The sequence below is a fragment of the Marmota flaviventris genome, chromosome 12, assembly GCF_047511675.1.
Source record: "Marmota flaviventris isolate mMarFla1 chromosome 12, mMarFla1.hap1, whole genome shotgun sequence".
NCBI classification, from domain to species: Eukaryota; Metazoa; Chordata; class Mammalia; order Rodentia; family Sciuridae; genus Marmota; species Marmota flaviventris.
Genome location: NC_092509.1, coordinates 35,589,637 through 35,614,300, shown reverse-complemented (window position 1 = coordinate 35,614,300; position 24,664 = coordinate 35,589,637). Strand labels below are relative to the sequence as shown.

Genomic DNA, 24,664 nt, shown 5'->3' with positions numbered 1-24,664 from the left:
TAGCAAGACCAAGTCTAAAACAAATAGGTTGGGGGTGTAACTGAATGGAAAAGTGGGGGGGGGGGGGGGGGGGGAAGAAAACAAAGTTTTTAACATAAATTTTTCAAATATTTTCTTTGTCTCCCCAACCCACCCACCCACCCCACCCAGCCTTTTTTTTCTTAGAGGCTGAACCCAAGGGCAATTTACCACCAAGCTACATCCCCAACCTTATTTTTTTATTTTGAGACAGGGTCTGTAAGTTGATAAGGGCCTTGCTAAATTGCTGAGGCTGGCCTGGAACTTGCTATCCTTCTATCACAAATTGCCAGGATTACAGACATGTTCCACCACGCTGAGCCTAAATTTTCCAATATTTTAAAGAATTAAAATGAATAAAAATGCCAACAGCATTGCTCAATTTAGTAATTCCATTTTGTTAAAAGTGCAAGAACAATTCATATTACTGTCTTTAAAATATCATTAGGCTATCATGAAAATTTTTACAAAATAAAATTTATATAAAGTTTTGCTTCAAAGATCTCCCTTTATATAAAGATAGTTCTTTTTAAAAAGGTTAACTGTTTTTTAGAAATCTGAAATCCAGGGGGGAAATATGTAAAATGTGGTTTATCTTCTTGTCTAACAACAAAAGAAGCTGTTATAGAATCTAAAGTTTCAACAATAAAATAGGACTAGAAATATCCCTTTAGCGCATTGCATTATGTCCTGGTGTCCCATATGACACTCATAAAAATTGAAAACATTATTGCTGTTCAATTAAAGTTTTATAAGTGTTCTTTATAAAGGACTCAGGGATATAATGGATTAAGCCTCTGTTTACAAACACACGATAGTTTACAGTCAAAAGGATGGTCATTAAAATTAATTTGCAAAGATTCAGCACATCCCTTTTTTCCTATATAAGTTGAAGCTTGCCTTTAGTACCATAAAGTTGAAGAAAGTACCTTTTTTTTGGTACCAAGGATTGAACCCAGGGATGCTTAAGCACTGAGCCACATTCCCAGCCTTTTTTATATTTTGAGACAGGACCTTGCTAAATTGCTGAGGCTGGCTTTGAACTCTGATCCTTCTGCCTCGGCCTTGAGCCACTGAGATTACAGGCACACACTACCGCGCCCAGCTGCATGCAAGTTTTAAAAGGGTCTTAGAACCCTAGCATTGGGAGGACTTTGTGTTAAGTTCTTCTTGTACAGGAGATCAAATATTTTAGCATATTAAAGGGCCACCCTACCTCCGGACTAAAGTTCAAAGTCTCTTATACAAAGCTTGCTTGGTCAACTGGTTTCAAAATCAGTTTTCTCTCATTCCAGGCTTTTTTCCCCTCATGGCCCTGAGCATAGTAAGCAAGGGAGTTACCCTTGCATTACACCTAGCTGAGGCTCTCCTTTTCCAATTGTTTTAGGCACGGATTTTGATTTAGGCTCCAGGAACCTACCTGATGCTTGGCAAAACTGGGGGGGGGGGGGGAGCCACCAACTGAACTCCGTGACTGCCGGTATTCCATAGTTCGTCTCCCAATCAATCCTATTTAGAATTAAGAATCGTGGCAGAACCCCAACACTGCCTGTCCAAATGACCGCAAGAGTCAGCGAGACAAAACTTTACACTTCAGCTTAACAAAAGAATAGCAAAACAGTGGCTGCTAAATCAGGGAAACAGGTTTTTCCTCGTTTCCAGACAAAACTCTAGACCACGCAGTAAAGTGAGCCCCATCAACTTTCCAAACGGTGACGGGAAAACACGCGAGCACAGAGGGAAATCCCCAACTCTCAATCAATAATCTCCCACATTCTAACCACTTCGGGTTCCGCCTACCGGAAGTGAAACTGAGGAAACGCCACGTCGGACGCGTGGGTTGACGTAAGCGCGCTGTCGTCACGCGTCGTTCTTCCGGCGATGGGTGGTCCTGGGATGGGGGGAGAGGCGGAGCGGAGGCGGGGCTTGGGACTGGTAGAGGCTCTGGTGGGTAGGTGGGTTCAGACTGAGGGGACTACGGGTCGGCGTTGGGCTCAGCGGACTCGAAACAAAGGACTATCCGGTAGGGTTTCGACTAGGCACCTTCTGGTCAGTGTCTGAGCGGCGGGTCGAGGCTTCTGGGTCAACCAGTGCCCTCGCGGCGCGGTCTCAGCCGGTTTCTCCTCGCTTCCACACAGCCAGCGCCGCGTTGGGGGACCCCGCGCAGCGGCACCTGCTGCTGAGGGACCCCGCGGCCCGTCCAGGTGCTCATGATGGGGCTGATCTTCGCTAAACTGTGGAGCCTCTTCTGTAACCAAGGTGAGAGCGATAGAGCTGCGCAGCGGCTGGAATCCAAGCCAGCGGGCTCCGACCCGTGAAAGGGGACAGTGGAGGCAGTGCTTTTGGTGGACCGAAGCATTCTTAGACGCAGAGAAGTGACTTAGTCCAGGGGGCGGGCAGAAACTCGGTATTTTAGACCTGGAGAATGTGCAGGAGAGACAGAATTCAGAATCTGTCTCTCCCAGAATTCTCCCAGGATCCAGACAGTATTTTTGGATTTTACTGAAGCAAAACGGAAAACACTTAACGATGCCTGGAGGCATGTTTGAGGGCCTGTTCAATTTCAATTAGGCATCCTTGGGTCTGTATTTTGCCCCAGGATAAGCGTTCGCCCTGGAACCTAAAATTCTTTTTCTTTCCTTTTTTTTTTTTCCCTTCTTCTAAACTCGTGTTTTGTTTTCCATCCTGCTGTCTAAGCCTTTGCACCTTCTTGTTCTCCGATTTCGCTTGCTTTTAAAGACTAGGGAATGAGTTCTTCTATACCGGTTTCCGGAAATCATGCTAACCTCCCCACTCTTACTTAGGCGTTAAAAAAAAAAAAAAACCCTCAGTGTTTAAGTTTTGTGTAACATGTTACGTGTCCGTAATTAGTCGAGAACAAGTTATGAGACAAGTAGAAGTTGCAAGTCCAAAGGGGCAAGAAGTTGTAAAACCTGTTCTGAGTCAGAATGAGATGTGGTGTCTTGTGAAGAGAGAAAATACCCAGACAAAAAAAAAGGGGGGGGGGGCAACAGTAAAGTTTTAAGGATTATTTTAGCAGAATGATTTCTTAGTAATTGAAACCAGTTTTAAATTCATCAAGTTTCATTTTGAGGGGCATAATTTTTAAAGCAGTTTTGTTTTGTTTTTTTATGCTGTTAGCAACTTGTTAGTTAATGTACAAATCGTTTTTCTGGATTTAAGAAGTCGTGAACGAGAATGTGTGATGCTTCACTTGTTCTTTAAACTGGTAAGAACACTAGTCTTTCCAGATTATAAATATAGATAAAATGGATAACATATACTCAACATGGGTAGCCATATATATGTAAGTAAATATCACTTTTCAAGTGATTTCAAAGTGATCAGAATTTAACTATCTGTGGATATTATTTACCAATTTAATACTTATTATTTTGACAGCTTACATGTTCTGAATCTTGTTCTAAGAAATGACTGTTAAGGAGTGTTTAAATACATAATTGAAAGCATAAAGATTAATAAAGTAATCACTTCTGTTTATCATTCCCCTTAGCTTAACAAATAGAAATTACTGAAGTAGTTGATTTCCCTGTGCACCCTATTCCATTTTCTTTTCTACCTTTTCTGATGTATTACTGCCATTTATCATGTTTGAGGCTTTCTGGCTGAAACTGGAAAGGAGTAAAAAATATAAAGGTAAAATATAGAAAATAAAGGACATTCATGGGCTACATTTTATAGTCACAGAAATGCTTATGCCTCTTAAATCACCATTTCTACTTAGAATTTTTATTTAACTTTCTTGTTGAAAATTTAGAATTAATGGTTATTTAATTTTATTCTCATTCTGCAAAATTTACTCATAGTCCATAAGCCAGTCTTGGGAATTAGGCATAGGAGATAGAAAAATTAAAAACAAGCCAAAAAAATACAAACTTCACATCTCTTAGAAGCACTCAAAGATTAGTAGACAGACATAGAACAATGCAGTATGGTAAATTGCTTAACAAATATTTCTAAAAATGTAGGTGGCATCAAGAATGAAGTGATCATTTTTTTTTAGGTGGTTCCTGGAATACTTTGCAGAATAAGGTATACTTGGTCTTAAAGATGAGCAGTAGGTTAGGAAGCGTGCTAGATACACTGGGTAAAATGGGCATACTCTTCTCTGTAGAAAGACTAATTAATACAAAAGGGAAAAAATGAAATACTTTGGTACATTTAAGGAAGGTGAATAGTTTTATTTGGCTGTATAGTATATTGATTTGCTTGTTGCTTAATTAGAGGAGATGAGAGTAAAGAGTTAACATTGGGAACCAAATCACAGAGGGCCTCAATATGTAGAGCAAGCAGTGAGAGCCATTGAAGAGTTTGGTCTTTGGATAATTGTTTAAAATAGGAGAATGATGTAATGAGATTTATATCTTAGTCCAGGGTGGGATTGTTTTTTGTTTTTATTATATCAGCAAAACTACCAGTCCTGGTATCTTCCATTTCACCACAATACACACCTAATCCAGAAGTATTCAGTTTGGGTTGTGTATTAGAATACTGCCCACAATCCAATGTTAGACCAGTTAAATCAGAATGAGGGAGGGTGTCCTGGGCATCAGTGCCAAGATAATTCAATTTCCTCTTTGGTTTGGTAGCATTTTATAGCCCCAAGCATCTTTTTTTAAACAGAATATCTTTGGGGGTTAATAAGTATACTAAAACATGTATGTATTATCTAGGTAAAGCAATTTAAACATAATTAATCCTTGCAAATTTGTATTATTTTAATTTTAAGCTAGAAGGTTAATACTTTGACACAGTTATCATTGAAATAATTTCAAAATCTGATTGCCTTTGCAAACATTATTTTATATATTTATGTGTTTGTGTATGTGTGTATTTTCATAAAACATACTTGTGGGGGCTATCTTTAAACTTACCTCTAAAGTTTGACATTTCATTTAACTTTTATAGGCCTGGTCCTTTTTTTTCTGTTATGATTACACACACTGTTCATCAGTTTTTCCTAGTATAATCCAGAAAGACAAATGAAATGAGGTTTTTGTTGTTCATTTTCATAATCAAATAACAATAACATTAATTTCATTAGTCATTTCTTTCTTATTGGTGAATTTCATGTTATCATTTTGAGCATTGGTATCTAACTTTCTTTTTCTTTTCCTTTTTTTTTTTTTTTTGATATTGGGGATTGAACCCAGACACACTTTACCACTGATACTATATCCTCAGTTCTTTTTTTCCCCCTTCTCACTAAGTTACTGAAAGCCTCGCATAGTTGTTGAGGCTGGCCTCAAACTTGTGATCCCCCTTCTCAACCTCCTGAGTTGCTGGGATTACAGCATGTGCCACCACATCCAGCTTGATGTCCATCTTTTTATGAGTGTTATTGTACATTTCTAACCTCTTAAATCTTATTTCTTACATTTTTCCACTTTGCTTATTCTGTTCTTAATTCTGGACTTTTTGCTGGTTTTACATTTACCAAACTTAAACTCATCTGTCTGTTCCCTGTCTTCCAGAATCTTCTAGAACATTATTTATCCATACCTTGGCATGGTTCAGTCCATTAATTTGTTCAGATTTCTGATCACCCCATTCCTTAGAAGACTTTCTTTGTCATTTTATTAAAAACAGCACTCTTCCTGTCTTTAACACTCTCTGTGTCTTTACTGTTTTTCTGAATAATATTTTTCTATATCCATAATCATATTATGTTTATTTACTTACTTGTTCTGTTTCTTTCAATGGAAATAAACTTGTGGAATTAACTTGGTCTTATTCACTCTTATATTTCCAGTGCCTGGCAAATAGGTGGTGCTAATTTTTGTCAGTTTTTTTGCTTTTATTCAAACATGAAGTTTTATATTAGAGTAACATATACATTGTTTTTAAAAAGTCAAATAATACTCGTCTTAAACTGATACATATGTCAGTCATGTCTCTATAAACTTTTTTTCTAATGTAACATACTTCCATATTTCTGAATACTACGCCTGTATGGAAATTTTAAACATTATCATTTGCTTAATTATGGTAGAAGAGAATACTATTATGCCTGTTCGATTCCTTCATCATTATAGTATAGGTTTTTCATATAATTTAATCTCTTTTTATGAAGACTAAAGTCTTGTTACCCCTGGGCCATAGCGTGCTTATAATTGTTTCTGTTTTTTCTTTAATATTTTTCCCCCAGTGTAAATAATTACAAAATTGTTTTAGTTTTCTTTGTATGTTTGGCTAAGAGGTTCCTGCTCCAAATCCAACATTTCCCTCTCTGCTGGTCTGAACTTGTCTTTGCCATTATTGTAAGGTTTTTTGTTTGTTTTCTTAAACCAAGCTACTACATCTCAAGCCCTTTTAGTTTTTTTTGTTTTTTTGAGACAGGGTCTCACTAAATTGCCAAGGCTCTCCTCAAATTTGTAATCCTCCTGCCTCAGCCCCTAGAGTAGTTCGGATTATAGGCATGACATTTTCAGTTTAAAGATAAAAGATGTAGCTCTTTTGCTGGGTGCTGTGGTGGTGTGTGTCTGTAATCCCAACTTCTAGGGAAGTGGGACAGGAGGATTCAAAGTCCCAGGCCAGCCTTAGCAATTTAGTGAGGCCCTAAACATTTTAGTGAAACCCTATCTTAAAATAAAAGATAAAGAGGACTGGGGAAGTGGCTCAGTGTTAAAACACCTCTGGGTTCAATACCTATTACCCCCACTCCCCCCCGCCCCCCCCCCCCAAAAAAAAAAAAACAGCTCTGTTGGAAATTTTTAAAAATTTTCTCTTAGGGTTTCTTTTCTAGAAATATTATTGATCATATTATGCTAGATTGGTTATCAAAGATTCCTTTTCATATTGCCTTTTTTCCTACCTCTATTTTCTGGGTTATTTCCTTTGTCTTCCAATCTCCCCATGGAATATTTTGGTTCAGCTACTATATTTTGTATATATAAAAGAACTTTTTCTAACTTGCTAAATATTTTCTTACTTTTTTTGTGCCACTGTTCAATTAATATTGTCTTTTCCCTCTTTAGTTTCTTTGAGGTTTTCTTCTGTTCTCTAATATTATGTTTATATTTTTTAATTAGGCTTTCACAATGGAAACTTTACCTTAAGCTCTCTCCTAAGTAATTCCATTGCATGAACACAACTACTGTTTTATATATTTGCATTTTGATGGGTTATGCTATGACTACTCTTAAATCTCTTTGTAGATATTTTTATTTCTCTTAAGAAACTGCTTCATCTTTTGTTTTATATTATCTTTATACTTTTTATCAGCAATGTTTGAGAGTGTACTTGTTCCACATCCTTACCAACATTTGCCATTGTCTGTCTTTTTAATTTTAGTCATTCTGTTGGATGTGTAGTGTATCTCATTATAGCTTTAAGCTACATTTTTCTGGTGACTTGGGCATGTTAATTTCCTTGTTCTTACCATTTTATATTATATCTTTGAAGTCAGTTCAAATCCATTATTTATTTAAAAACAACATATATCTGTTTATTGTGTAATTTTAGAAATTATTACTATATTCTGAAGTGGGTTCTTTGTCAGATTTATGTTTCGTGAATATTTTTCCCCAATCTGTGACTTTATCCTCCCCCATCCCACCACCATGCAATGCTAGGGATCGAACCCCTGGCCATAAGCATGCTAGGCAAATGCTTTACCACTGAAGTGTACTCCTATCCCCACTCTGTTCATTTTCTTAATGGGAATTGTCCTGAGAAGAAATTGTTAATTTTGGTGAAGTTTTGTTTCTTAAACAAACAAATAACTTTTATCTTCTTTAAGGTACCTACTCCTTTCCTCTGGAAGATTAAGCTAGTATCCTTAGGCCTGTGAACTGCCTAAGACTCAAGTTTCCTGTCAGTAAAATGAGAAATAATACCACTTTCTTATGGGATAATTACAAAGATTGGCCTAGATTATGTATGCAAAATACTTAATGACAATCTTTAGTATCTCTTTTTATTATTGACATTTTTTTTCCTTAGCTAAAAGTTGAACTCTAGGGTTTTTTTTTACCTTTAAGAGTATTACCATGTGAAACCTCTATCTATTACTTCATATTAATAGTGCTATTTTTTAAGTGCTTGTTTACCCTACTTTTAAGATTCTTTGAGTTAAAGTCTTTTTCTGTTCAATTTAATCATGAATATCACATAGTCAAGCATTTAGTGAACTCAATACATGTTGAATAGTTGAATCATCATATCTACATTGCTGGTTTGAAAAAATTGAATCATCCAGAAATGTGGTTATTGTTGGTGGTTAAAGAAAAGGAGAGGGAAGTGAATATAGTGTAACCTAACAGAAATAAGTTCTAGCTTTACTTATGTCAGTAATTTTGTGATCTTTTTTTTTTTTTTTTTTTTTTTTGGCGGGGCGGGGGTTCATTAGAGATATATTTGGAGAGGTTCATTTGGAGATGAGATATGTGAGAGAAAGAGATTTCTCAGATTCTACAGTCTATTCTAAACTATAACATCTTATGATTCTATAATTAATATAGCAGGGATAAAGAAGGTTTGAGAGCATATTTATTTTCAAAATTCAGCCATCATTGCTATGTAGACTTTTTCCTCTTTTTTACTAACTTTTTTTCTGTCTGCACCTTTGCAATAATTGAAACATATATTTTATAAATATAGTATCCCAAATTTTCTAAATCACTAAATTTGATTCTTTTTTTCCTTTGTTTGGTTTTATGGTTGTTTACAAACTATATCTATAGTACTTGCTCTAGTTAATGGCAGCATTGGGATAGATGTGATATACCTAGAATGTAGCAGTCCCTATTTCATGATATCTTTCTTACACATTAAAATGAGAAGTTGGACATTTGATCTTATTTTAACAATATTAATTTAATATGATAAAATAAATTTTGACACATTTTACAGTTTATTTTTTAATACCACTACTGTTTAGCACCCATGGTGCTAGTCTATTGGGCATCAATTGGTATTGTATACTAAAACTATAAATTCTTTTTCCACTGACTAAAAATTTAAAAATCGAGGAGAAACTTTTTCTTTCTTCGATTTTTTTTTTATTCCACTTTTTTCTTTGAAGTTTCTTTTTTCATTTTTATTAGCCATTGTTTTTTAACCTGCTCTTATTTACAAGCAAGGGGTCTTATTAATTTCTTTTGGATCCTCATTGTGTGTAGTCTGTGTCTCTGTACTACTTACAAAATAAAAAAGTGGACCAATTTTTAAAGAAATCCAAAAGAACTAACACCATAGCCAAGAATACAAAAAAGTTCATCAAAATTAAAACTTTGAGATTGAAGCTTTCCTTCATTTAGTATAAATAAACATGCATTATGTTGGGGTCTGGAGATGCATAGATAAATAACATTGGAAGATTCTCTCCTGGCTTCTTGTTGGAGAAAGAAGCACAATTTGGTTTCCAGGAAGGTATTTCTTTTCCTTTTTTTTTCTGGGATTGAAACCAGTGGTCTTAACCAGTGAGCCACATCCCCAGCTCTTCTTTTACATTTTATTTTATTTAGAGACAAGTCTTGTTGAGTTGCTTTAGGACCTTGCTAAGTTGATGAGGCTGGCTTTGAACTTGAGATTCCCCGAGAAGTTATTTCCAGTGAAATGATGTCCTTGGTAATGATCTCATGGTATGCAGACACATTTTTTTAAAGAAAATATTCTAATTTACTGTACCTCTGATAGTTACAGTAAAGTCTTAACCTAAAATTATTTTTACTCACATTCCTATCCCCAACACAAATATTCCTGCTCTGAGCATGGGCACCTTGTATTTTGTGACAGCAAATTGATTTTTCCTTGAATGGGTAAAAACTTTACTAACCTGTATATATGAACTGAAATCTGATCATCAGCATACTCAATTAGCAATTATTTAGTAGCTTCCTAAAACACAATTTCAACTCTTATGCAACAGAGTGCAGTTTTTTTTAATTGGTTTTTAATCAATGGCTTTTGAACTGCTTTTATTCTTACTGTACAGATGATGATAAAGATATTTTTTTCAGAACAAAGATCTAAAACATTATTCTGTGCTTTTTAAAAGCTCATAGGTATTGCTTTATAGATGATGTTCTCTTGTAGATTGATTCAGATTGTTGATGGTAATTTTAACATCAGAAGATAGAATTCACTTTATTTGAAGGATAATCATGTACCTTCATCATAAGAGTTGAAATTGTGTGTTTTAATTGCCAGAATTCCTTGTCAATGTGGGCTAGAAGCAGTTTTATACAACTTGAATGAAATCTATATGCTATTCACCTTCAAGGTTTGTCACTCCTTAATTCACTTTGGAGACCAACCTTTGGGAGACCAACTTACAAAATGATGCATGATTTATGAGTTTTACTGTTAGGCCTTTAATACTCTAGTTGTTATCATCATCAAAAATGTGAAACAGAATTGTTTGAAAATGGCTCCAGGGTGGGGCACAGTGGTGCAGGCCTGTGATCCCAGCAGCTCTGGAGGCTTAGACCGGAGGATCCCAAATTCAAAGCCAGTGTCAGCAATAGCAAGGCACTAAGCAACTCAGTGAGATCCTGTTTCTAAATAAAATATAAAATAAGGCTGGGGATGTGGCTCGGTGGTTGAGTGCCTCTGAGTTCAGTCCCAGGTTCCTCCTGCCCCGACCCTGGAAAGAAAATGGCTCCAGGTATTCATTTCATTTTGGTAGTGTCTGTCCATTTTCTTCCCCTGATACTCCTGAGTAGCATGGCATCACTTGTCTAAAGTAATGATTGTCAGAATACTGCTTTGGTAGCTTGCAAAAGAGAAGACTTGAAACTTTCAGAGAAATACATAATACTTTTAAGTTTTGCTTACCCTTAGATTAGTGACTTTCTTCTAACTGGTCTCCAGATGCTGAGCAGGTAAAGTTTTCAGCTACTATCAGAATTTAAAATGCCTGTGCTAAGAGTGCTCTTGTTCTTGTACTATAAACAAGAACAAACAGCACAACATGTCAAGAGTGCCTCCATTAGAAATTAGGGGATATGAACCAAAAGAATGGAAAAAGAATTATAGTGACTTACAATAAATAAACTAGTTTCATTTGGTTTAGTTTTGTTTTACAAAGCAGCTTCTCCTATAATGAAAAACCCTTTCCAGAGAACCACATCTACTTGTCCTGCAACATTACAGGCAGTATAGTGCATAAATCATTAGAAGATACAAAAAGTACGTTGTGATCTCAAGAATTTGCCCATGAATTCTCGTCCTCTTTTTTTTTTTTTTTTGACTGATACAGTATTATTAAGGCTTTAGAATAGGAATATAACCTGAATTCAGGTGAATGTATTATCAGAATTTTGACACTCATCAGAGGTTATCAAGAGAAACAGGATACAAAATGTGCTAAATTGTTGACTTCGAAATAATTTGTATTCTGGTTCTTGTGGCAGTTTCCATACATATCCTGCTTTCTAAGCATTCTGCCCTGGATTAATGAAATCTTTAATATATTCTGTGTGGTATCAGGGGTTTTCTCTTTTTCATTCAAAGGAGATCTTAGATTATGTACCACTTAACAGAATAATTAGACAGGCCTTAAAAAACTGCTTATAAAGAAGTGACTACTTAGTGCATGGCACCAGAAGGAGAAAAGCACTGAATGACTTTTGTTGTACAAAAAAACAATATCTGCACAAGAAAATTGTTGAATTCAGATTGAAAAAAAACACTAAAGACTTAGTAACTACTTATATTTCTCTAAATTAGTAGAAGTAATGAAAAACTAGTTAAAAGTATGTGTGTCTTGGTAACAGAAATTATTGCAGTTTTCAGCTACAAGAAGGATTTTTAAAATTTTTTATTCTAAATTATATATGACAGCAGAATGCATTACAATTCATATTACACATATAGAATTTTTCATATCTCTTGTGTGTACAAAGTATATTCACACCATTCAGGTCTTCATATATGTACTTCAGGTAATGATTTTTAAGTAGATAGAAGAAAAGTATCCTGGTACATGTAGGTAGAAAATCACAAGTAAACACAACTTGACAAAAAGCTAACTTGATTAGCAGAGACTTTAAGTAGCTGTGTAAAGCAGAATCATGTTTTGTCTAGATTAATGTTTGTACCCAAAGTGACCGGGTTCTTCTAAATTTTTCACTAACTCATCTCCCACATTCTTTTTCAAAAGAACTAGTTAGAAACCCTTTTAAAAGGTTGATTCACTTAAGGTAGGTCTTTAACATCATAAAGTTTATTTCTTTATTTTAGTAGTTCAGAAGTAGAAATACAGTAAATAATTTTCATTAATAGGCTAAGTAATAATCATTGTTGAACACGTGTAATTGTTGTATGAATACATGTAATTGTAATATGCAACAATATTAAATGTTTATGGTTTGCTTTCTTTCTGTAGAACACAAAGTAATTATAGTGGGACTGGATAATGCGGGGAAAACCACCATTCTTTATCAATTGTAAGTATGGTGTTTAATAGTTTTTAGTATTTTAGTTATTCAAACATTTTGTAATTAACAAGAATGAGATGCCATTTTTATTCATTTTTCAATATAGTAGAAAGACTTAAATATATGTTTTTTCAGCATTTTACCAAAAAAGCAAGTAAAATAAGTTGCCATGTTTTGATAAATATATATTTCTACAAGCACTTTCTGTTTTCTGTCCTTAAAAGAAAGAACTAATATTAAACTAAAATAAATAAAACACAAATTATAGCACTGGATAAGTGGATAAAGTGGATTTCACTTAGTCCTTTCCACACCAGGCTTGATATTTCTGGGAACTTGCTACTCTCCTGACTAATAGCTTTGGAATTAGTTAGCATAACCAGACTTGTCTGAAGTACTGAGGATCAAAATATTGCTTTATTAGTTCACAAAAGGGAGAAACTTGAAACTTTAAGAGTAATACATTAATGCTTTAAGGAAATTTAATTAAGAGTTCAATTCAATCGTCCATGTAACTCTTATTATTCTGTCAGTGCTAATGCAGTGATCCTTACAGTGCCAATGAGATGTTAACTTACAGAAATGGATCCGGATCTCAAGCATTTTAACAAGTAATAATAAAGTACTTTACAGGATTTCAGAGCTCTCACATCTTCCCACCACATCTTGTGTTAAAAGTATATGAGTCTAGGGCTGGAAGTGTAGCTCAGCACAGCTCCTGTCTAGTATGCAGGAGGCCCTGGGTTCAAAACCCAGCCTCACAAAAGAAAAACAAATGTGCATCAGTCTGTGGCTCACCAGAAATATTCACTTAACCAATACATGTTATTTTTCAGTTACTTTGCTAAAAACTTACTACCTATGGTTTGTTTCAGAGTTCAGTAACTGCTTCTTTTAACACATTTTCATTCATTAGCCATTGTGTATTTTAATATTTAAAAAGTCTTTAAACAATAAATATAAATATTTAAGAAATTTCTCTTCTTTATTATAACTTTCATGTAGCCTCAAATACACACACACACACACACACACACACACTCAGGAGAAAACTGGGGCTTCCAACACAGTACTTTGTCATATTGTCAGCAAATACATGATGAATCAAATAATTAATGTAACTTAATGATTATTAAGACAGTATAAATATACAGTTCATTTTAAGTAAGATTTTTATTTGCCCATGGTCTTTTTAAGTCTAATTTGGGTTGTACTACACTGATTTGGCGGGGAGGGGGCCGGGTATCAGGGATTGAACTCAGGGGCACTCAACCACTAAGCCACATCTCCAGCCCGTTTTTGTATTTTATTTAGAGACAGGGTCTCACTGTGTTGCTTTGCACCTCTGTTTTGCTGAGGCTGGCTTTGAACTCGCAATTCTCGTGCCTCAGCCTCCCAAGCTGCTGGAATTAGAAGCGCGTGCCACTGTACCCAACGGCACTAATTTTTGACTGACCTAGGTCTTAAATTTCTCACATAGCCTTTGATGTGTGTGTTTGTGCGTGTGTTTGTTACTGGGAATCAAACCCAGGAGTTTTCTGCCATGGAACTACATCCCCAGCTCTTTTAATTTTTTATTTTGATACAAGGTTTTGCTAGGTTTCCCAGGCTGGCCTGGAACTTTTAATCCTCCTACCTCAGCCTCCTAGTAACTGGGATTACAGGTATATGCCACCATGTGTATGGATAGCGTACTCTCCAATGGTTGCCATTGCAGACATTGATGTCAGTCACCTAGAAACTTGGTTGAGGATGAGGCATTGGTTCTGATCTAAATAATAAAAAATTGGTGGTATATGAATTTTTTCCCACAGAAATGCAGACTCACACTACAGTGTTCCCTTCTATCCAAATCAAGTTTACATTTCATTCTATTAAAAAAACAAGTCTTCAGCAACTCCGGAGGCTGATGTGGGAGGATCACAAGTTTGAGGCCAGCCTCAACAAGTTAGCAAGGTCCTAAGAAACTTAGTGAGCCTTCATCTTAAAATAAAAAAAGAAAAAGGGCTATGGATGTAGCTCTGCAATTAAGTGCCTCTGGGCTTAATCCCCAATACCAAAAAACAACAACAAAAAAGTCTTCAGTACTTGTTCTTTGTCTAGATCTTTTTTTTTTTTTTTTTTTTTAATATTTACTTTTTAGTTGTAGTTGGACATAATACCTTTATTTTACTTAACGTATTTTTATGTGGTGCTGAGGATCGAACCCAGGGTCTTGCACGTGCGAGGCAAGCGCTCTACCGCTGAGCCACAACCCCAGCCCCCATTTGTCTGGATCTTTATTGGCACAAATGTTCTCCAAGTTTTTATTTTTTATGCTTATGGTTTGTATTTTGAGAAAGGTTTATTCATTCTTAAAATATAGGGATAAAACTTACTTTTCTTCTCAAAATATACAAAAGAGTTTTTATAGTGTTTGTCTTTTTCAACAGCTTAATGAATGAAGTGGTCCATACTTCTCCAACTATAGGAAGCAATGTTGAAGAAATAGTTGTAAAGAATACTCATTTTCTTATGTGGGATATTGGTGGTCAAGAGTCCCTACGGTCATCTTGGAACACATATTACTCAAACACAGAGGTATGCCAAGAATACTTCTGAATTTTAACCAGAAAAAGAAACACAGAAAATAGAATGTAAATTAGGATTATAGACAGTTATCTTTTAATAAGGTTGATTTTTTTTTTTTTTTTTTTTATAGAGAATTCAGATTTTTTAAATAGAAAAGGCAAGGAAAAGAGTATTGGGAGTGATTATTTACTGAGTGCTTACTGTTAACTAGGCGCTCATGGTTTATTCTTTTAGCAATATTGTAATATCTCCAAGTATTGGAGAAATATAACATTAGGAGAAATTATACAACTTTTTCCAAAATCTTGCAAAAATAAAAAAGGACCTGATTAGGGAAGGAGTAAAGTATAATTTAAAATAAGATTTTCAAATAGCATCAAATGAATATTTAAAATTTTGGTGAGACTGTATTGTAATAATAATAATAAAAAAAAAAAAAAGATGGGTTTGCAGCCATCCCTCAGAGTTCTCTATCACAATTTGTAATTATCTTATTACTTCAGAGATAGCCTGTGGAACAAATCTGGAATATCTACAGTTTCTGGTTTATTTTTTCTTAGAGGCCAAGTTTTTATTGTTGTTGCTTTAAAGTCATGCAGTGATGTTGAGAGGTTCATCTTGAAAATACTAGTATACAATTGAATCCATGTAATTTTTCTTTGCAAAGAGGTACTCCTAAGGAATTATTTTCTAAAATGAAGCCTTTTAAAAACTGGACTTGGGAGAAAGTGAAATGGAAAGAATTTTTGGTGTGCAAAAGTTGCCTTTTTAAGAAAGAATTTTTGGTGTGCAAAGTTGCCTTTTTAAGAAAAATATGTATATTGTAATACCATAAGTGTATGTGTGCATATATTCTAATGCAGTGTATAAGTAGTAAACCAGGATGACCTATCTCAAATATTCAGCACTTGTGGTAGTACTTATTTTATTTAGGTTGGGGGGTAGGGAGAGGCAGAAGAGTAGATAAGCAAATATTATTATTATAGGTTAGATTAATATACATTTGTAAGTAAAATAACATTCTGAAGCTAGAATCTATTAGAGAGTATGTGAAGAACAGCATTTCAGCATATAACTTATTTCAACAGCATACTTTTTCCAAAGCTCAGTTAAATTCAGCTGTGAAAGAGCAGTTCACCTTTGAGAAATAGGTCAAATTGTAGATGTTTCAAGTGTACTTAAAACATTTCAGAAGGGTAGTTTTTGAAATTGATGAAACTCTAGGCGACTTTACCTTAGTTCAGAAAAAGATGTTATTACTGATACCATATACATGAAATGTTCTTTCAATAAACTATTTCTGTAAGAATATCAAAATTACTATGAAAAATAAAGGCCTTTGTTGCAACACCAGCATGACACCTAGCATTTGCACTCTTAGATTCCAGATACGGATCTGATCTGTGTGGTATTTTACTAATCTCTTTGTTCACTCTTGTCATCTTGCTTTTTTTTTTTAATATTTATTTTTTAGTTGTAATTGGACACAGTATCTTTATTTATTTTTATGTGGTGCTGAGGATCAAACCCAGGTCCTTACACATGCTAGGCAAGCACTCTACCACTGAAGCACAATCCCAGCCCCTTGCTTTTTGAAAATTCTTTGCATTGAGGTGACTGACATCCAAAAGGTACATTATAATCTAAGGAGTTATAGGTTTTGGTTAATTTCGGACATCTTCCTCTCATTAACTCACATGTAATTCTCAGTATTCTGTCCATTCTTCCTTTGCTGTATTTCTTTCTCTTTGCTTTTGTCTTAAGCCCTCCTCAGTTTATATTTAGATTGCTCTAGTTGTCTCTCCCTAGTTTTAAGGTCATCTCTATAACTTGACTCCATCCTTTCTATCTTATTTTAGATCACCATCTTACTGTACATAATCTTTAGCATCATATAATCTCATTCTTCAAACTTATCTTCTGTATAAGGTGTTTGAGCTAGATGCCTATTCTTACTATCTTATTTTTACCCAGCAAAGTTGCTTTCATTCTTTGTTTTTATTTTTGTTTGAAGTTCCTTGTATTTTTGTTTGCAAGACCAAATTTTTTTCGTGTACACCTTCACCAACGGATTACTCCAGTTTTCCTGGCTCTCTTGCCTTTTTCTCATCTCACCTGCATGATCCTTTAGCATATTAACACCAATGTATATAATTTAACACAGTTTAGCACTTTCTTTGTATGTGGTACTGAATAGAACGCAGGGCCTCACACATACTATGCAAATGATGCATGAATGACCTACATCCACAGTCCCTTTAAAACTTTTTTTTTTTTTTTTTTTTTTGAGATGGGATCTTGCAAAGTTTGAACTTGAGATCCCCTTGCCTCAGCCTCTGGAGTAGCTGTGATTTCAGAAATGCAAACCTTCCCAATACATTAGTATTATTTTTAATGTGTTTAACTTTTTCTTTCAAATAAGTGGGAGACTGACTCATAAATATGTAACTGATTATTGACTTAGTAAATGAATAATAGAGTAATGTTTTAGTGAAAATATTATTTAAATTACTGTTTCTTTTTATAAATCAATTTTATTCACATTTAAAAGCAAATATCACATAGTATGTATTCAAAAAGCACTTTAACAAAAAAACTTGGTTACAGTTTTTGTTTATTGAAATCATCAGTTATCATCTTGTTATTAACATTTAGTACTCTGTAAGTTCTTTGTGACTAAAAATAGCACTACCTATTTTATAGAAATGACGATGCTATGTGAAGAAGCTACTTATATCACTTGAGTAAATTAGAAGATTTTTCACCATCACGTTCAACTTTTTTTTTTTTTTTTTAATTGTCTTCTAGTTCATCATTCTCGTTGTTGATAGTATTGACAGGGAACGACTAGCTATTACGAAAGAAGAATTATACAGAATGTTGGCTCATGAGGTAAGTTTTGAAAACATATCTTCAAAAACTAATGGTGTCAGATCTCTTATTGGTTTTGCTTTTTTATAATGATTAGTGTGCATTGATATTGGTTATTTCATTAAAAAACTTTACATATTGAAAAAATTTATTTGTTCTTTTTAGATATACATGACAGTAGATTGTCTTTTGGCATATTAAACATTCATGGATTATAACTGATTCTGATTAGGATCCTATTCTTGTAATTGTACGTGATGCAGAGTTACCTTGGTCATGTATTCAAATACAAGGCTAGGAAAGTGATGTCTGATTAATTTGTACTGTCCTTCTCTTTCCTCCTACCTTTCCTTCATTTCCTTCCTTTCTCTAATCCAGTGGACTTCTATTCTTTCTCTGCCACCCTCCCTTGTGGGTTAGCACCCATATATCAGAGAGAATATTCAGCCTTTGATTTTTGGGGACTAGCTTATTTAATTTAGGCATATATTCTCTAGTTCCATCCATTTACTGGCAAATGCCATAAATGTTCTTTATGGCTAAGTAATATTCTGTTGTATATATATACCACATTTTCTTTATCCATTCATCTCTTGAAGGACACATAGGTTGTTTCCATAGCTTGGCTATTATGAATTGAGCTGCTGTAAGCATTGATGTGGCTGTGTCATTGTAGTATGTTGATTTTAAGTCCTTTGGGTTATTGACAGAGAAGTGGGATAACTGAGTCGAATGGTAGTTCCATTCCAAGTTTTCTAAGGACTCTCCACGCTGCTTTCCAGAGTGGTTACACCAATTTGCAGTCTCACCTACAATGTATGAGTGTATCTCTTTCCCTACATCCTTGCCAAAATTGTTTGTTACTTGTATTCTTGATAATTGCCACTTTGACTGGAGTGAGATGGAATCCCAGTGTAGTTTTAATTTGCATTTCTCTAATTGCTAGAAATGTTGAACATTTTTTCATATTTTTTTGACCATTTGTATTTTTTCCTCCATGAAGTACGTGTTCAGTTCCTTTGCCCCTTTATTTATTGGGTTATTTGGCTTTTTGGTGTTAAGTTTTTGAGTTCTTATTTGGAGATTAATGCTCTATCTAAGGTGCAGGTAGTAAAAGTTTTCTCCCATTCTGTAGGCTCTCTATTCATGTTCTTGATTGTTTCCTTTTCTGTGCAGAAGCCTTTTAGTTTAATACCATCCCATTTATTAAGTCTTCATTTTACTTCTTGTACTTTAGGGGTCTTATTGAGGAAGTCAGTTCCTAAGCCGACATGATAGAGAGCTGGGCCTACTTTTTCTCCTAGTTAGACGCAGAGTCTGTGGTCTAATTCCTAGAATCTTGATCCATTTTGAATTGAACTTTACGCAGGGCGAGAGACAGGAATTTAATTTCATTTTGCTACATATGGATTTCCAGTTTTCCCAGCACCATTTGTTGAAGAGGCTCTTTTCTGCAATGTATGTTTATGGCATCTATGTCAAGTATGAGGAAACTGTACATGTGATTCCTTTGATCTGCATGTCTGTTTTTGTGCCAGTACCATGCCATTTTTGTTACGATGGCTCTATAGTATAATTCGAGGTCTGGTATTGTGATACCTCCTTCATCACTTTTCTTACTAAGGATTGTTTTGGCTATTCTGGGCTTCTTATTTTTCCAAATGAATTTCATGACTGCTTTTTCTATTTCTAGGAACAACAATATTGGAATTTTAATAGGAATTTCATTAAATCTGTATAGCGCTTTTGGTAGTATTGCCTTTTTGACAATATTAATTCTGCCTATCCAAGAACATGGGAGATCTTTCCATTTTTCAGAGGTCTTCTTCAATTTATTTCTTTAGTGTTTTGTAGTTTTCATTGTAGAGGTCTTTTCCAGCTGATTCATCATTAGTGTATTGGAATGCAATTGACTTATAGGTGTTGATTGTATACCCTGCTACTTTGCTGAAATAATTTATGAATTTTAGAAGCTTTCTCATGGAGTTTTTTGAATCTTCTGTATATAGAATCATGTCGTTGACAAATAGGGATAGTTTGAGCTCTTTTTTTCCTATTCATATTCCTTTAATTTCTTCTGTCTAATTGCCCTGCTAGGGTTTCGATGACTATATCGAATAGGAGTGGTGAAAGAGGGGATCCCTGTCTTGTTCCAGAGTTTAAAGGGAATATTCAAGTTTTCTGCATTTGGCATGATATTGGCCTTGGGTTTAGCACAGGTAGCTTTTACAATGTTGAGATATGTTCCTTTTATCCCTAGTTTTTCTAGTGTTTTGAACATGAATGAATGCTAAATTTTATCAAATGCTTTTTCTGCATTTATTGAGATAATCATGTGATCTTGTCTTTCAGTCTGTTGATGTAATATATTATGTTTATTTGGTTCTGTATGTGGAACCAACCATGCATCCCTGGATTGAATCCCACCTGATCATGGTTCATTATCTTTTATATATGTTTTTGTATGCTATTTGCCATTATTTTAAGAGTTTTTTCATCTACGTTCATCAAGGGTATTGGTCCGAAGTTTTCTTTCCTTGATGTGTCTTTGTCTGGTTTTGGTATCAGGGTGATAGTAGCTTCATGGAATGAGTTTGGAAGGGTTTTCTCCTTTTCTGTTTCATGGAATAATTTGAGGAGTATTGGTTTAAGTTCTTTGAAGGTCTTGTAGAATTTGGCTGATTAGCCATCTAGGCTTGGACTTTTCTTTGCTGGTAGGCTTTTGATGGCTTGAAATTTATCTGTTTAATTTTCTATATCCTCTTGATTCAATTTAGGTAGGTCATGTGTCTCTAGAAATTTGTTGATGTCTTCATGATTTTCTATTTTATTTGAGTATAGATTCAAAAAAGTCAATGAAACAAAAGGTTGGTTCTTTGAAAAAATAAATAACATTGATAAACCTTAGCCAAGCTAATGAAGAAAAAGAGAAAAAACTCAAACTACTAAAATTCCTGATGTGAAAAAGGAAATATCACCACAGTCATTGCTGAAATACAATTGATAATTAGAAGCTACTTTGAAAACCAGTATTCCAATATATTAGAAAATCATGAGTACATATTGAAAATCTTGACATCAAAATTTGATTAACTTTTGCAAACATTGTAAAAGCCTAACATTAATTTATAGGCTACTACTCTTTCTGCAGTGATTTTTCCACGTTGAAATTACTTATGTATGCCTTAGAATAAAGCGTGATAAGTGAGATGAAAAAATAAAACCTTTAGTCTTTCCCCAAGTATTTATAATCATTAAATTATTTAATGAATAATGAGATCATTGTAACATCTCTTTTTTTTAGATTTTAAAAAGGTTTTGTTTTTGTAATTAGTTATACATGACAGTAGAGTGCATTTTGACACATCATACATAAATGGAGGATAACTTCTCATTCTTCTGGTTGTACATGATGTAGAATCACATCAGTCGTGTAGTCATATATGCACATAGGGTAATAATGTCTGATTCATTCTACTGTCCTTTCATACTCCGTACTTCCATACTCCCCCGCCTCCCGTCACTCCCCTCTAACAAATATTCTTAAGAAACCTTTTAATCTGATTTTTCTCTCAGAGGTGTCCAGTATCCTAAAAGTAGTGATTGTTATTTCTTTGCTTATTTTTATACTTTTACTGTGTTTTACTGTACTTTAAGTTGTAGGAAATATATTCCATGTTCTTTAAACCTTTTATACTTATAATATGTATATCTTTTTGTTACTTGCAGTTCTTTTCACAACATTGAAATTTAGCCATGTCTGTATTTGAGAATCTGGTATATTTTCTTTTTTATTTTTTTCTCGTACCAGGGATTGAACCCAGGGGCACTTAACCACTTAGCCCTATCTCTATCCCTTTTTTATATTTAAATAGAGACAGGGTCTCACTGAGTTTCACAGTGCCTCCCTAAGTTACTGAAGCTCCTTTGAACTCAATCCTCCTGCCCCAGCCTCCTGAGCAGCTGGAATTACGGTTGTGTACCACCAAGACTATCTGTATATTTTATTTTTTATTTAACTCCATTTGCCCAAATATAGAAATAAAACTTTTAACTATCTGATTTATGTTAATCTGTCTTTGTTAGACTGAGCCATTAAATTGTGATTGAGATTATTTTTATTTCAAGAAAATTTTAAAATTAATTATTAGTGCCTGATCATTTTAAAGTAGGGACATTCCATTATAACTGTCTGATAAGTATATTTTACACTCTTACTTCATTATTTTAGTTTGACTAATAATATCTCACATAATAGAGATTTTTTATTGATCGCAGGATTTAAGGAAAGCTGCAGTCCTTATCTTTGCAAATAAACAGGATATGAAAGGGTGTATGACGGCAGCTGAAATCTCTAAATACCTCACCCTTAGTTCAATTAAGGATCATCCATGGCACATTCAGTCTTGCTGTGCTTTAACAGGAGAAGGGTAAGTTAATCAACCTGAGGGGAGATATGGGTCCTTTCAACTTTTTTAGGCAAAACTGTTTCCTTCTTGGATCTTTATTTTTATATTGTATCTCTTAGACTTAGAGGGTTAAATGATTTTAGTAAGCAAAATTATAACTTTTTAAATAATTTTTAATATGAATATAATATTTAGCTAGAAAAAAACAATAATTTTTATTTTATCTATTTATTTTTAATTCTAGAGATTGAACCTAGGGATTCTTTACCACTGAGGTACATTCCCAGCCCTTATAATTTTTTATTTTGAGACACTATCTAGCTAAGTTATACAGGCTGACCTCAAACTTGAATCCTCTTGCCTCAACCTATGGAGTCACCAGGATTGCAGGTGTGGTTCACCATGTCTGACAGTAATAAGTTTCGAATTAAATTTTCACAGTCCAAAGTTTTTATTGTTCATTTGTTAACTTTTATAATTTTTTTTTTAGAGAAAACTGTTATATCACCTGAACTATAAAGGAACGGAATGTTTAAAGAAATTATACATTTTATGCAAGGACTTATACCCAAGAAGTATACATCTCCTTTATTATCAGTAGCCTTTTTGGGAGACAAGAAATGTTTCTAGACAAGAAACATTTGAGACAAATGCCATTGTGGTGTAGTCTTTTCTAAGAATTTGAAAGTGGATATTAGGCCAAGGTGTGTTATATGTAGATTATATAGTTTATATCTAGGTACTTGGTTTTCTTCAGATCAACCTAACTTCTCCGTTTTCTCCTTAGAAATGTTGCAGTATAATATATATGTTATAGAAATGCTTTGACCCATGATTTTAAGGTTGTTTGTAGGTATTTCATTCTTTAGAGTTTAAGAGGGTAAGGTGAAGTTCTTGCCATTTTTTTTTTTTTTATTTCAAGTGGTTTTAGTTAAATGGGAGGGGTAGTCTTCATGTCAAAACTGCCAAAGCTGTATCTTTAAGATGAAAGTAAAGCAGTTTCCCACATTGACTCATAATGATTTAAAATCATTTTAAGTGAATCTTTCATTAATTTTAAAAATACTTCTTTCTTTGTGTAGGTTATGCCAAGGTCTAGAGTGGATGACCTCCCGGATTGGCGTGAGATAACTTTTTAGCTTGAAAGAGACTGCTCTATTTATTCTATGACATGAACATTTTTCCTAGTACCTTTAGCTGCTGAGGCAGCAGCATGTTTAATTTATAACAACACAAACCTCTATGAGCAACACTTGAATCAAGTGCAGCTGAACTGGAACATAAAAGATTTTTTCTTAACTTTTTTTAAATGCACTAATCTTCAGTTGGATGAACATAATGCATAACTGTTTTCAGCAACAGAACTCTTCTGACTTCTTATTCTGTATTCTAATTATTCAGTGACTGCCTTGTAAAAATGTTTGTCATGTTTAATGTTTCAAAAGTATTGTTATAACCTTTATGAGCAATTTCTTTCCATTCATGATCACTACTCCCTCCTTCCAGTTTTGACAGAATTTTAGTGGAAATTATCAGGTACTACTTCCAAATTTTTCCAGCACTAAATATTTGTTCTTTTTATGAATCATTTATCTTTCTGACAGACTTTATTCTAAAGAAATAAATCTGCCTAGAAGATACATATAAGAAAGATTAACCATTATGAATATTTGCCTTTAATTCCCTCACATATTGCATTTCATGGAAGAATTGTAAGTTGCTATTAGCATGGAAATTAAGTGGACTATTAATTTATATAAAGAAATTGAGTTCACTTTTGTGATTACAACATTTGGTAAAAACTAATCCAGGTAAAATATTTATTTGAAAGCCTGGCATGGATGGTAAATACTGTTGGATTAGTCTGGTAATTTAAGGAATGTCATTATTCAACGTGTATATAATAATCAGAAATTATTAAAGCACACCAGCACTAAAATTAAAATATGACAGCTGAATCTATTTTACTATCAATTTGCAAACAACTCTGTTATCCACAAAATTTCAGCTATTATTTGAAGAAAACAACACATCTGCTTTCGACAGTAGCTAAAGCAGAAGTATGAACAGTCCTTTTTCTTTCTTAAAATTTGGTATAGTGTCTTTCATAGCATTTTTGCCACCAGCAGAAGATTAAGAAACCATGGGGCTTTCTTTAAATATTTTCAAGAATGTTGTATGGAGTAGCCTTGAAACAGTTGCCATTTTTAAGTTATATGTACTTCATGTTCTAAAATCTTACAGGAAGCTGCTAAATTTTATCCTAGCTTTTATAACATTACTGTAATACTCAAAGTTAGTATTCTTAACACCACTTAAATTCAGAAATCAAAGTGCAGGAAATGTCATAATCAAAAGTTTATTTTTTGGATAGCATTAAGTTTTTGAGGC

The 24,664-nt window shown here is 34.2% G+C and overlaps 1 protein-coding gene across 1 annotated transcript; it reads left to right on the top strand.

Annotated features, from left to right (window-relative positions):
• The first annotated feature begins 1,951 nt into the window (after positions 1 to 1,951).
• On the top strand, positions 1,952 to 24,223 carry Arl5b (ARF like GTPase 5B). Its single transcript, XM_071599857.1, has 7 exons — positions 1,952 to 2,067; positions 2,157 to 2,277; positions 12,371 to 12,431; positions 14,855 to 15,002; positions 17,802 to 17,885; positions 22,143 to 22,294; positions 23,356 to 24,223. Exons 2-7 carry the CDS (start codon positions 2,229 to 2,231, stop codon positions 23,402 to 23,404), a joined length of 543 nt encoding a protein of 180 aa, XP_071455958.1. The 5' UTR covers positions 1,952 to 2,067; positions 2,157 to 2,228; the 3' UTR covers positions 23,405 to 24,223.
• Positions 24,224 to 24,664: the final 441 nt, after the last annotated feature.